The sequence below is a fragment of the Ornithorhynchus anatinus genome, chromosome 15, assembly GCF_004115215.2.
Source record: "Ornithorhynchus anatinus isolate Pmale09 chromosome 15, mOrnAna1.pri.v4, whole genome shotgun sequence".
In the NCBI taxonomy this organism is placed as follows: domain Eukaryota; kingdom Metazoa; phylum Chordata; class Mammalia; order Monotremata; family Ornithorhynchidae; genus Ornithorhynchus; species Ornithorhynchus anatinus.
Genome location: NC_041742.1, coordinates 24863989 through 24876586, shown reverse-complemented (window position 1 = coordinate 24876586; position 12598 = coordinate 24863989). Strand labels below are relative to the sequence as shown.

Here is a 12598-nt window from a genome sequence, read left to right as displayed (position 1 = left end):
ATAATAATATTAATGATAATGGCACTTGTTAAGTACTTGTTATTTGCCAAGCACTCTTCTGAACTCTGAGGTAGATATAAGTTAATCAGAGTGGACACAGTCACTGTCCCACATGGGGCTCACTGTCATAATCTCCAATTTACAGATGAGGCAACCGAGGCCCGGACAAGTGAAGCGACTTGTCCACGGTCACACGGCAGACAAGTAACAGAGCCGGGATTAGAGCCCAGGTCCTCCGGACTCCCAGGCCACGCCGTTTCGCGCTATTTGTAAATAATAACGGACCCTATCAGAAAGACACAGGGATGAGAAAATCCAAGAGGTGTTAATTAAAGGAGCAGAGTGAGACAGAGACAGACAACCCCCGCCCCAACACACAAACACTCATTCACGCTCAGACATCACACCCATTCTCAGAGACAGGTATTTACCTATACAGTGGTATTGAGGGCAGGGTAGACTAGAATTGAAGTGACCTGTTGATTTGGGCAGGTCAGGTGGCTGTTTGTATGTTCTTCAGCTGGCCCATTCCCTACCCGGTCCCTTCCAGGGAAGAATGGGGAGGAAGAATCGGCGAAAGGGTGTCTGGCGTTCTTGAGGCTGGCATTGGCGACCCTAGAACAGTCTGGAAACTTCAGGATCTGTCCTGCCTCTCGCCTTAGAGATCTTCAGATGTGTTTGGTCCCGAAAAACCCAAGGGGAAAACACGTTTAACTGAGGTGCCTCGCAGCCAATGGGAGGGGTCGGGTAAAGTGGAGGGCAAAAGGTGGAGTAGCTATTTTATGTGGGGGATTAGTACTAGTACAAATGTACTAGTCTGGTGAACGGGGCAGAGGTTGGACCTTTCATATGGGGCGTTTGAGTGACGGGCAGGTTTCTGTCCTCAGAGCCGTCCGCGGGATGACTGAAGGCCGGCGACCCGGTTCCAACCCCCCAGCAGCTTCCGCGCCACGGACCACCGCAAACGAGGTAGGTGCCGGCGCCCGGCTTCCGATTCCTGGGTTGTGGGGGGCTCCCGGCATGAGGTGTCAGCAGCCGCTCACACCCCGAACTTGGCGAGGTCGGAACTCTGGCGCTCAGCAAATACCATTAAAAAAATGAACAGACTTGGGCCAGTTCCCCACAGCGATTTCTGGCCAAACCTGGGATGTCTTTCTTGCCCCTCCTCCGTAGATGCCAGGGTTCCGCCCACTTGCAGCCTCAGTTACCTCATCTGTAAAATGGGGGCCAAATCCTACTCCGTCCAACGTTGACTTTGAGCCCCCTGTGTGTCAGAGATTGCGTCTAACCTGATTATCTGGCTACGTATGAGTTAAAGTACCGAGCAGCATGGCCTAGTGGATAGAGCTCAGACCTCGGAGTCAGATGGGCCTGGGTTCTAATCCCTCACCACTGCTTGGCTGCTTTTTTTTTCTACCATGGGCAAATCACTTCACTTCTCTGGGCCTCGGTTGCCTCATCTGTAAAGCAGGGATTAGGACTGTGAGCCCCATGTGCGACATGGATTGTTTCCAGCCTGATCAGCTTGTATCTACCCCCATTATTTAGTACACTGCCTTGCACATAGTAAGCGCTTGACAAATACCATTGAAAAAATAATAACGATTCTTATCTGGCTGCTGGTGTAGACTTGGCTGTCTCCGTAGGGCAGGACAGAGTGGCTGTTCTTGGACTCCATCTTTTCGCAGAGAGCTGGAAATGGGGTTGTTTGGGAGCCCCGTTCCCTCCGGCTTCTCCTCGGTGGGATCCCTTCGCTCGCCGGGCAGAGGGAGGGTGGACTCAGGAGGGGTCCCGGCCCCTGCTGTGGGTCCGGGGGAGAGACCCCGGCTCTGGGAGTCGGGAGGCTTGGGTTCTAGGCCCGGTCCAGCCTGCCGGGTCTTGCGCGAGGTCGATACACCCGGTGGGTGTCCTGAAAAATCTCTGGCTTGACACGGGTGGCAAAGACTGCAGTGGTTACCAAGGCAACATCTCTCTCTACATCCTGTCCCTAACCCAGCTTTCTCGCTTTTTTTCCAAAAAGCCTCCTCACCGGACGCCGCTCTCTTCCCGACCCTCACCCCCCGACAACCCCCTGTAGACAGGGCAGGTGAGAGAATCAGGGTGTTGTTTCCCCTAATCTTTTGGCTTAGGCTTCCAAGCCCATAAGATTCTGTTGATTCCTCATCTTGTAGCCTGCTGCGCCTGGGAGAGGAAGAGGGAGGGGAGAGGAGAAGGAGGAGGAGGAGGAGGAGAAAGAATAAAAAGTAATTGAAAGCATTTTATATCCCATGTCAAATGCGCAGCGCCATAAATCAGAGTTTACCTACGGCTTAGAGCACGGAATAGAAAGAGCAGGCTCATTTAATGAGTACATGACATCTAGTCGGGAGAGGAAGCTAATGTCTGAGGTGACGGGGCGGGGAAGGAGGATTTAATGTGGCCTTGCCAGATTAATGAACAGTCAGAGAGGATGAAATCAAGTGGGGACAACCTCGGGGAAGAGCAAACCTGTACTCAAGGCAGAGGATGATTCATCGGGTAGGAAAGTTTGGGGGAAGCACAAAGTCAGCAATTGGCAGGGTATCATTTAAGACTCCCCCAAATTATCCTGGAATAGCCTACCATCACCACGCTAGCATTCTCGCCCTCCATCTTCTGCCATGTTTTAAAGGCAGGAGGAGTACCCTTTCTTCACCCAGGTTAGGAAGATGTGGTCTTTATGTGATTCCTCTGTCTGATTCCTCTTCTTCCTCCTGTATCTCCCTCTTCTTCAAGGTATTATCTCTCTCTGCTATTTTCCTCCCCTTCTTTTGCCTTCCCCCCCCGGCCCTTCCCCGATTCTCTCTCCTCTCCTTCCCTTCCTCTGGGCCTCCCTTGGGTTTCTTCATTCAATTTCCTTTTCTCGCTTTGTCGGTGACTCTATTTCTCTGCCCTCTGTTTCTGTCAATCTGCCCGTCTCAGCTTGCAAACCCCTCGGAACCCGGTGGTATTTCTGAGGGGTCTCTGAGAGCTTTCGGCGGGGTCTCAGTGGACAAAGGCAGAGAGCAGGATGGGCACATTGGGAAGACTGCCTTGCTCCGGGCTCATTGATGTTTGGGATTATTTAGGGGGAGGAGGGGAAAATGAAGAGAGAGATGAAGCTAAGTATTTTGGACGATTAACAGAAGGTTCCTGGCTCTTCTTTGGGTCCGTGTGGGCAGCCAGAAACAGTGGGACAAGAGGAGTTAGGCCAGAGTGACCCAGCTATCCTGGGTTGGTTCCCAGAGGGTTCTGAGTAGTAGTCACCTCACTTGGCTGGTTTTGAACCTTTTTTTATGGAATGTTAATAGATTTAACATTATGGAATGTTTATAGATGTTAATTTGGTTGGACACAGGCCCTGTCCCCCATGGGGCTCACAGAGGAGGGAGAACAGAGAACTGAGGCAGAGTGAAGTGACTCGCCTAAGGTCACACAGCGAGCCACTAGCAGGGCCAGGTTTGGAACCCAGGCTCTCTGCCTCCCAGGCCTGCGCTCTTTCCACTAGGCCCTGCTGCTTCTTGCAGCCTGTCTAGCTCTGTGACCTTAGGGAGAGTCCAGAAAAGCTCCCAAAGGAGTACAGTCCTCTGGGCAGAAACTATCTCCCCCCTGCCCAAGCCGGGGGAAGAGATCGACCCTTGCCTGCCGCCCCTCTTTGTCAGGAATCCTCCGAGGGCCCAGAAGAGAGGCGTTCCCCCGACGGGTGAACGATAACTTCTGGAGTCTAGCGTCACCCCGTCTCCCCTCCAGACCGTGCCATGTGGGCGGGGAATGTGTCCGTCACACTGCTCATTCATTCATTGTCGTATTTCCTGAACGCTTACTGGGTGTTAAGCACTATATTAAGCGCTTGGGTGAGTACAAAACAACACTAAATAGGCACATTCCTTGCCCACAACAGGCTTAAAGTCTGGTTCTGTTGTACTTTCCCAAGCGCTTAACACAGTGCTCTGCACACAGTAAGCACTCAGTAAATACGATTGACTGAGGGGGCAGCTCCCCTGCCTAAAAAACAAAACCCTCAAAGCAGTAACAGACCCTCTCCCCTAATTCTGGTGGTACGTGAAGTGCTTACTCTCTGCCAAACACTGTGCTAAGCCCTGGGGTGGATTCCAGGGAATCGGTTCGGAAACGGCCCCCATCCCTCATGGGGCTCCCGGGCTAAACCGTATGAGGCCGTGGGGGCTTAAGGGGTCCGTGAGCCCCGTGTGGGGCAAGGACCGTGTCTCAGCCCATAACTGCAGAGGGCTCCTGCCCAGAATTACCCCCGCCTGCTTCCCCCTCCCCTCATGGCCCCGGTGGAAGCCAGAATGAGGATGTGAGCTACGGCCCATGGGGAAGGTAAATCAGGTTGCTCTCTTCAACTACGAAGGGCCAACAGGCTCAAAGCTTGGCCTCTCCCACAAGGGCTGGATTCGCTTTTGAGTGTGACTCAGTTTGCCTTTGCTCTGAGACCAGTGAGCCAACTTGGACTTCTTCCCCTCTTCGTAGAGACCGGTTCTCTCTCTCCTGCTTCTGAAGTGGCCTCCCTGGGGGCCCTATTTATTCATTCATGTACTTATTTATTGGTATTTGTTAAGCCCTTACTATTTACCAGGTACTGTACTAAGCGCTGGGGTAGATAGGAGATAATCAGGTTGGACACAGACTGTGTCCCATATGGGGCGCACAATCTTCATCCCCATTTTACAGATTTTATTCATTCATTCAATAGTATTTATTGAGCGCTTACTATGTGCAGAGCACTGTACTAAGCGCTTGGAATGAACAAGTCGGCAACAGATAGAGACGGTCCCTGCCATCTGACGGGCTTACGGTCTAATCGGGGGAGACGGACAGACAAGAACGATGGCGATAAATAGAGTCGAGGGGAAGAACATCTCGTAAAAACAATGGCAACTAAACAGAATCAAGGCGATGTACAATTCATTAAAATAAATAGGGTAAAGAAAATATATACAGTTGAGCGGACGAGTACAGTGCTGAGGGGACGGGAAGGGAGAGAGGGAGGAGCAGAGGGAAATGGGGGGAAAAGAGGGTTAAGCTGCGGAGAGGTGAAGGGGAGGCGGTAGAGGGAGAAGAGCTCAGTCTGGGAAGGCCTCTTGGAGGGGGTGAGTTTTAAGTAGGGTTTTGAAGAGGGGAAGAGAATGAGTTTGGCGGAGGTGAGGAGGGAGGGCGTTCCGGGACCGTGGGAGGACGTGACCCGGGGGTCGACGGCGGGACGGGCGAGACCGAGGGACGGCGAGGAGGTGGGCGGCGGAGGAGCGGAGCGTGCGGGGTGGGCGGTAGAGAGAGAGAAGGGAGGAGAGGTAGGAAGGGGCAAGGTGACGTAGAGCCTCGAAGCCTAGAGTGAGGAGTTTTCGTTTGGAGCGGAGGTTGATAGGCAACCACTGGAGGTGTTTAAGAAGGGGAGTGACGGGCCCAGATCGTTTCTGCGGGAAGATGAGCCGGGCAGCGGAGTGAAGAATAGACCGGAGCGGGGCGAGAGAGGAGGAAGGGAGATCAGAGAGAAGGCTGACACAGTAATCTACAGATGAGGTAACAGAGGCCCAGATAAGTGAAGTGATTTGCCCAAGGTCATGCAGCAGACTAGTGGCGGAGCCAGAATTAGAACCCAGGTCCTTCTGACTCCCATATCCATGCTCTATCCACTAGACCACGCTGCTTCTCCTCATCCCGCCAAGTCACTTGGTGCTCTTTTCTCAGCCAGAGATAACATTCTAGCATGTTTCTGGTTGAGGGTTGTGTCGTCTTTTTTTTTAAATGGTATTTTTTAGCCGCTTACTACGTATCAGTCACTGTTCTAAGCACTGAGGTAGATACAAGTTCATCAGGCCAGATACAGTCCCTGTCCTTCAAGGGGCTCACAGTGTAAGAGGGAGAACAGTTGTTGAATCCCTATTTTACAGATGACGGAACTAATAATAATAATGATGTTGGTATTTGTTAAGCGCTTACTATGTGCCGAGCACTCTTCTAAGCGCTGGGGTAGACACGGGAATCAGGATGTCCCACGTGGGGCTCACAGTCTTAATCCCCATTTTACAGATGAGGTCACTGAGGCACAGAGAAGTGAAGTGACTTGAGGCGCAGAGAAGCTAAGTGATTTACCCACGGTCACACAGCACGCAAGTGGCAGATCTGGGATTAGAACCCAGCTCTTCTAGCCCCCAGGCTTTACCCACTAGGCCACGCTGCTTCCCGTTTTTCTTTTCCATCTTGAGGCTACTATTTTCCAGTGAAGCTCACCTGCTCTTGGCAGTCGAGAGTGAACACCCTGGTTTCGGGTCTCAGCCTATTGACAGCTCTGGACAAATAGCCTCGGGTTTGATTTGAAGGATCCGGAGGCATAAGTATAACTCCTCAAAAGTAGAGGGGGGCTGTTTCTGAGTTGTTTACGCAATGAAAAACTGATCTTTCTCCGGAGAAGAAATGTTGTGTAGGCACTTTCTATTCCAAAATAACTTGAACCATTTAAGTTTTTACCTTAGATGCCAGTAGCTTCTCTGAGGCAGGTAAGTGGTGACGAAATCACTAAACGCGCAAGCCCTGTTAGGCCGTGTTATGTTACAACCGTGGCATTTGTAAAGCGCTTACTATGCGCCAAGCACTGCTCTAAGCACTGGGGTAGATAGAAAATCAGGTCCCACATGGGGCTCACCGTCTAAGTAGGAGGGAGAACAGGTATCGAAGCCATTTTTCAGATGAGGGAATTGAAGGACTTTTTCAGGGTCACACAGTTAAGTGGCAGAGCTGGATTAGAACCCGGGTCCTCTGCCTCCCAGGCTCTTTCCACTAGGCCCCACTGCTTCGCGCAGTGGAAAGAGCACGGGCTTTGGAGTCAGGGTTCATGAGTTCGAATCCCAGCTCTGCCACTTGTCAGCTGTGTGACTGTGGGCGAGTCACTTAACTTCTCTGTGCCTCAGTTCCCTCATCTGTAAAATGGGGATTAAGACTGTGAGCCCCACGTGGGACAACCTGATTCCCCTGTGTTTACCCCAATCGCTTAGAACAGTGCTCATTCACATAGTAAGCGCTTAACAAATACCAACATTTCTCAGGAGCAGGGTTGACGGAGAAGGTTACCCCCATCACCCCGTCCCGGGAGTCTGTGCCGTGGAGGCAGATCCCGAAAACCGCTGCTGTCGGGAAGGCCAGAGTTGGGCTGGTGTTCAGCGAGCAGTGAGAGGGGAGGTGACCCCAGAGAGGGCCAGACCACGTTCCGCGTGGATTCGGCAGCCACAGTCTCCATCTCCCAGGCCCCCGACTTACTAATGCTAAAGATAACTGTGGCATTTGTTAGGTGCTGACTTATTTGCTAAGTGTTCGCCAGGCCCCGTACTGAGCTCTGGGGGAGATGCAAGAAAATTGAGCCAGACGCAGTCCCCGCCCCACACCGGGCTCCCAGTCTTCATCCCCGTTTTAACAGATGGGGAAACTGAGGCCACGGCGAAGTGACTCGCCCAAGCTCCCACAGCAATGCGCGCCGCCTCGGGCCCCATTTGCCCCCCAGCAGTTGTCACCGTCGTACTTCCCGAGTGCACAGCTGACCTGAAAAAAAAAATACCACTCTGCGGAATGACAGGGGAAACAACTTTTAAGTCCAACAAGGAGACGTGCAACATTCGCGGTTTTCTCCAGTCCAGTTTTAGTGCCCGAGCACAGTTTTGCCACGTGGCAGGTTCGGGGTTGCGGTCGACACTGACGTTCATTCGTTCGGTGATTCGTCCACGGCCAGCTAACAGTTGACCTCGTTTCCCTCTGCACGGGCGACGATTCCGTCCGGAGACGGCGAACACTCCCGACCAAACGCTCTCTGTCCCGCTGCCGTCCAGACCCGGGCGGGGTGACGGGGCCTGATCGCTTCGACGCGCCGGCTCACCGCCGCTGTCCTCACCGCCACCCTGCCGCTGGCGTCTTCCTCCTCCAAACCATTCTGGGTAAGAATGGCCTTTTTGGGGCATGAAAATTGTGGTGTTCATAAGCGCTACTAGGTGTCAAGCCCTGGGGGTTCATAAAAGTCAACTGTGTCCTACATCCTGGCTCGATCTAGGTAGCCGCGACACGGGGTGTCGAATCTCCATTTTGTAGGGGAGGGACCGGAGACAGAGAGGTGAAGTGACTTGCCCGAGGTCACACAGCAAATAGGTGGCGGAGGCGGGGTGTGAGAACCCAGGTCCTCCGACTCCCAGCCCGGGCTCTATCGCTGTTGCCACACTGCTATCCCTTGGGTGCGAGCCGCCTCTACCGTCCACCGGCTAAAGCTTCCCCCATCCGGGAGAGCGCGTTTATAAAGGACCAGAATGCTGCAACCAGTTAAGCACATACAAACATTTATTTTGAAATAGTCATTCTACCCCTTATTAGGAATTACATATCAAAGCACTTTATGGCAGTGAAATAGCTTTTACCCCTCTGATCATCCGTTACTCCTTTAAAGCTGCAAAAATGTGCAATCCGCTTGAAAAATAGGTTGCTTTTATTTACTCTCTCGTGAAAAGTCCCAAATTAAAAAAAAAAAACAAAAAACACAACAAAACAGAACGAAACCAGCTTCGAGGGAATTGCTCCAGCTGTTCCTCCTCCCCCCCGCCTCCCCGTTCCCCCCAAAAATAACTTACAAAGATAGTTTTCCATTTTAAATGCATTTTTAACCAAGTACATCTCTCTCTTTCTTCTCTCTCTCTCTCTCCATAATTATTATAATCTGAAAAATCTTTAAAAAGCCATAATTTACTTCCTCGGAAAAAAGGCAGCCAGCCGTTGCTTTTGATGGGAAGAATATGTATTTCCTGGGAGTTCATTTTCTTTAACTTGACGCTCCGGTTTTTCATAGGTTTCCTAAGGGCCTCGACTCCCTCCCGCGCCTCGGGCCTGGCCCTTGACGCGTAACACTGCAGGACGGAGTCCTGGGGCAGGTCCCTCTTGAAGGAAAAGTTTTTGGTGGACACCCCCGAGAGGCCTTTGATCTTGCCGCAGTAGACGGCGGGCACGGCGTCCTTGACCGAGACGATGACTTTGGCCGCCTGGGAGGTGTTCCCGGTCTCCGGGTCGCAGCCCGCCTTGGGCTCGCCGGCCTGGTCGCCGGGCCACTTCTGCCGATGCCACGGGAGGTCGGGGCCGCCGTCCGCCCGGCCCGGGGCCTCGGGGGGCGGCTTCGGCGGGGCCGGGCCGCCGCCGGGCCGGCCTCCCGCCTTCCTGCAGGAGGCGAGGGACAGGTCCAGGGCGCCGTCCTCGGGCGCGGCCCCCCGGCTCTGGAGCGCGGGGGTCCCGGACTTCACGGACAGGTCCAGGGCCTCGTTCTCGGGGCTCATCTTGATGACCGTGTGGCGGCTGAGCTGGGCCAGCTCCCTCTGCGGGAGCAGGGCGAAGGGCTTGAGCTCTTCCTTCTCCAGCGGGGTCTGCGTCCCCTTGCAGGAGTAGGGGCCGAAGGAGGCCGGGGGGGCGGGGAAGTCAGGGCTCAGCTTGGACTCGCCGCCGCAGTGGGGCACGGGGATGGGCACGGGGACGGGGACGGGCACGGGCACGGGCAGGGGCACGATGACCGGGTAGGGCACCAGGAGGGTGGCCGGCGGCACCAGCGGCGACAGCGGGGAGGCGAAGGGCTGGGGCGGGGCGGGCGCCCCGTAGTCGGGCGGGGGGGCCCCCAGGGACCCCGGCGGGGGGAACAGGTCTTGGAGGACGGCGGCGAAGCCCGGGCTCTGGAACGCGGGCGGCAAGCTCCCGGGCTCCTGGGCCGCCGGGCCGGGCGGCTTCTGGTCCAGGAGCTGGGCCTGGCCTCCGGCCACGGGGTTGGCGGCGGCAGGGGCTCCCTGGGGCAGTACCAGCGGCGAGTTGAGGTGCTGGAACACGTGCTGCTCCAAGAGCACGGGCAGGGGCACCGCGGCCCTGGTGGTCATGACGTAGGGCGTGGCCCCGGGGCCCAGCTGGGGGGGCGCCGTGCCCCCGCCACCTGCAAGTGAATGGTAGGACCACGGGGCTGTCCCCCAGGCAGATGGGCTGCCAGCACGGCCGCGGCCACCTGAGGGCCACCCCGCTGGGGGCCTCGGCCGGCGGGTCAGCATCGGGGGGGCCGGCCCGCTCACCAGGGCGAGAGGGCCTTCTTCATCAGGTCCGCCGAGTTAATGTTCCACGGCCTCGGCCGTGATCAGCTGGGCCACGCCGTTCTCCAGCTGTTGCCGGCCAGGGCCGGCGGGGAGCCGGCCACGTCCAGGGGGAGGGACTGGGGGTCCTTGTACAGCTCCTCCATCTTCCCGCCTCAGGTGCCCATCGCCCTCACCAGCCTCCACGCGCTCCCGGGGCCGCCGGACGCGTCCGCCCCCGCATAACTCGGCCTGGAACGAGGAAACGGAGCGTGAGCCTGGCGCTCGGTCTCGCTGCTTAGAGGTAGTAACACCCTCTTTTCAGGTGATTCCATGACGTGGGCTAATTGGTCCACCCACTGTGTCTCTCGGGTCACCCCAGAGATAAAAATAATAATAATGAAAACAGTATTAGCGCTTACTGTGTGCCAAGCCCTGCTCTAAGTACTGGGGTCGATACAATGTAATCAGGTTGTCGCGTATGGGGCTCAGGGTCTTAATGCCCATTTTACTGATGAGGTACCTGAGGCACAGAGTAGTGAAGTGGCTTGCCCAAGGTCCCACAGCAGACAAGTGGCAGAGCGGGGTTTAGAACCCACGTCCTCTGACTCCCACTGCTTCTCTCCCTTCTTCAGGTACATCCAAACGCCCACCCGTTCCTCCGCAGGTTAAGGATCCGCCCGAACCGAACAGACCGTTAACTTTTAAGCATGGATGATTTAATGACTCAGGTCAAATGGAAAAAAAAAATACCAAAAAAACAAAAAGCAAAGCTTCATACGCTGTTGCTCAGGTGTGGTGAAGAGATGCTGAGATCTATCTCTTTATAAGTCAAAAAAACCCAAAGCCGCAGGAACAAATTCGGCCCTAAGTTTAACCCTTGGAAAAACCACGCAGAGTGGACCGAGGGTGCTCCCCCAAGGTAAAGGAAACCGCGCTGGGGAAAAAAGGCCGTCAATCAGACACCCCTCCCCGAGAAGGAGGAAGTGAGCAGGCGGCACGGAGGGCACCGTGTCATCCCCGGGACCTGGCCAAGGGAAGCGCCGGCGCTGAGGATGACTACGGTGTGGACGGCCAGGAGTCTTACTGCCAAGAGGCCGACCACCAGGCAACACCCTTTAGAATTTACTGAAGCCAGTTGATCCTAAATCTGAGCCCTTCTAATCCAACCCGAGATATTTTCAGTATTTCAGGGTCTGCAGAGACTCAACGTAGCCGAAGAGCTATTACTAAAAGCAAGACCGGAGTCCGACATAGCTTGCCGGATCCGTGTCTCCCACCCTCGGCCAGAGCAGGTAGGGTAAGCCCCGTGCCGCTTTTTGCTAACGGCAGACTTCATGGAAACCTGTCCAAGGTGGCACTGCTGAGAGTGGGGAGGGATGGCCCCGGTTAGCAGGACCTCCAAACTGAATCAGTTTGATTCCTTCCTCCTCCAGTTCGGCCGGACCTAAAAGATGAATCAGTTTTATCCCTTCCTCCTCCAGTTTAGTAGGACCTCAAAGCTATGTCTGTTGTATCCCTTCCTCCTCCAGTTTAATGGGACTTCAAAGCTAAGTCATTATTATTATTATTATTAATACTGATAAGACAGTTTTATCCCCTCCTCCTCCAGCTTAGTAAGACCTCAAAGCTCTCGGGTTTTTTCCCTTCCTCCTCCAGGTTAGTAGGACCTCGAAGCTACGTCATTTTTATCCCTTCCTCCTCCAGTTTAGTAGGACCTCAAATAGGACCTCAAAGCTAATTTGGTTTTGTGCCTTCCTCCTCCAGTTCAGCAGGACCTCACAGCTAAGTCACTCTTATTCCTTCCTCCTCCAGGTTAGCAGGACCACAAAGGTAAGTCGGTTTTATCCCTTCCTCCTCCAGTTTTGTAGAACCTTAACAATGACAGATTTATTCCTTTCACCTCCTGTTTTTCAGGACCTCAGAGCTGTCAGTTCTTCCTCCTCCAAGTCAAGTCAGTTTTATTCCTTCCTCTTCCAGTTCAGCAGAACCTCAAAGGTAATCAGCTTTATCCTTATCCTCCTCCAGTTAAGAAGGACCTCAAAGTCAGTTTTATCCCGTATCCTATGGTTTAGTAGGACCTTAAAGAGGAATCAGTTTGATCCTTTCTTCTTCCAGTTTAGCAGGGCCTCAAAGTTGTCAGTTTTATCCCTTCCTCCTCCAGTTTAAAAGGACTTCAAAGCTAAGGCACTTTAATGCCTTCCTCCTCCAGTTTTACAGGACCTCAAAACCAAGTCAGTTTTATCCCTTCCTCCTCCAGTTTAGCAGCACTTCAAAGCTAAGTCATGTTGATTCCTTCTTCCTCCAGTTTAGCAGGACCTCCAAGCCCCAGTCAGTTTTATTCCTTCCTCCAGTTTAGCAGAAGCTCAAAGCTAGTCAGCTTTATCCCTTCCTCCTCCTGTTTAGAAACCCCTCAGAGTTAAATCAGTTTTAACCCTTGTCCTATCGTTTAGTAGGACCTTAAAGATGAGGCAGTTTGAGTCTTCTTCTTTCAGTTGAGCAGGACCTCAAAGCTAAGT

The 12598-nt window shown here is 53.9% G+C and overlaps 1 protein-coding gene across 1 annotated transcript in view; it reads right to left on the bottom strand.

The window, feature by feature from the left end:
• Window positions 1-8316: 8316 nt before the first annotated feature.
• The window catches only part of RAI2 (retinoic acid induced 2), a 132024-nt gene continuing 127742 nt past the window's right edge, over window positions 8317-12598 (bottom strand). Inside the window, exon 5 of the mRNA XM_039914154.1 lies at window positions 8317-10331. Within this exon, the coding sequence (XP_039770088.1) occupies window positions 8481-10061 (1581 nt within the window). The 5' untranslated portion in view covers window positions 10062-10331 and the 3' untranslated portion in view covers window positions 8317-8480. The remainder of the gene's footprint in view (window positions 10332-12598) is intronic.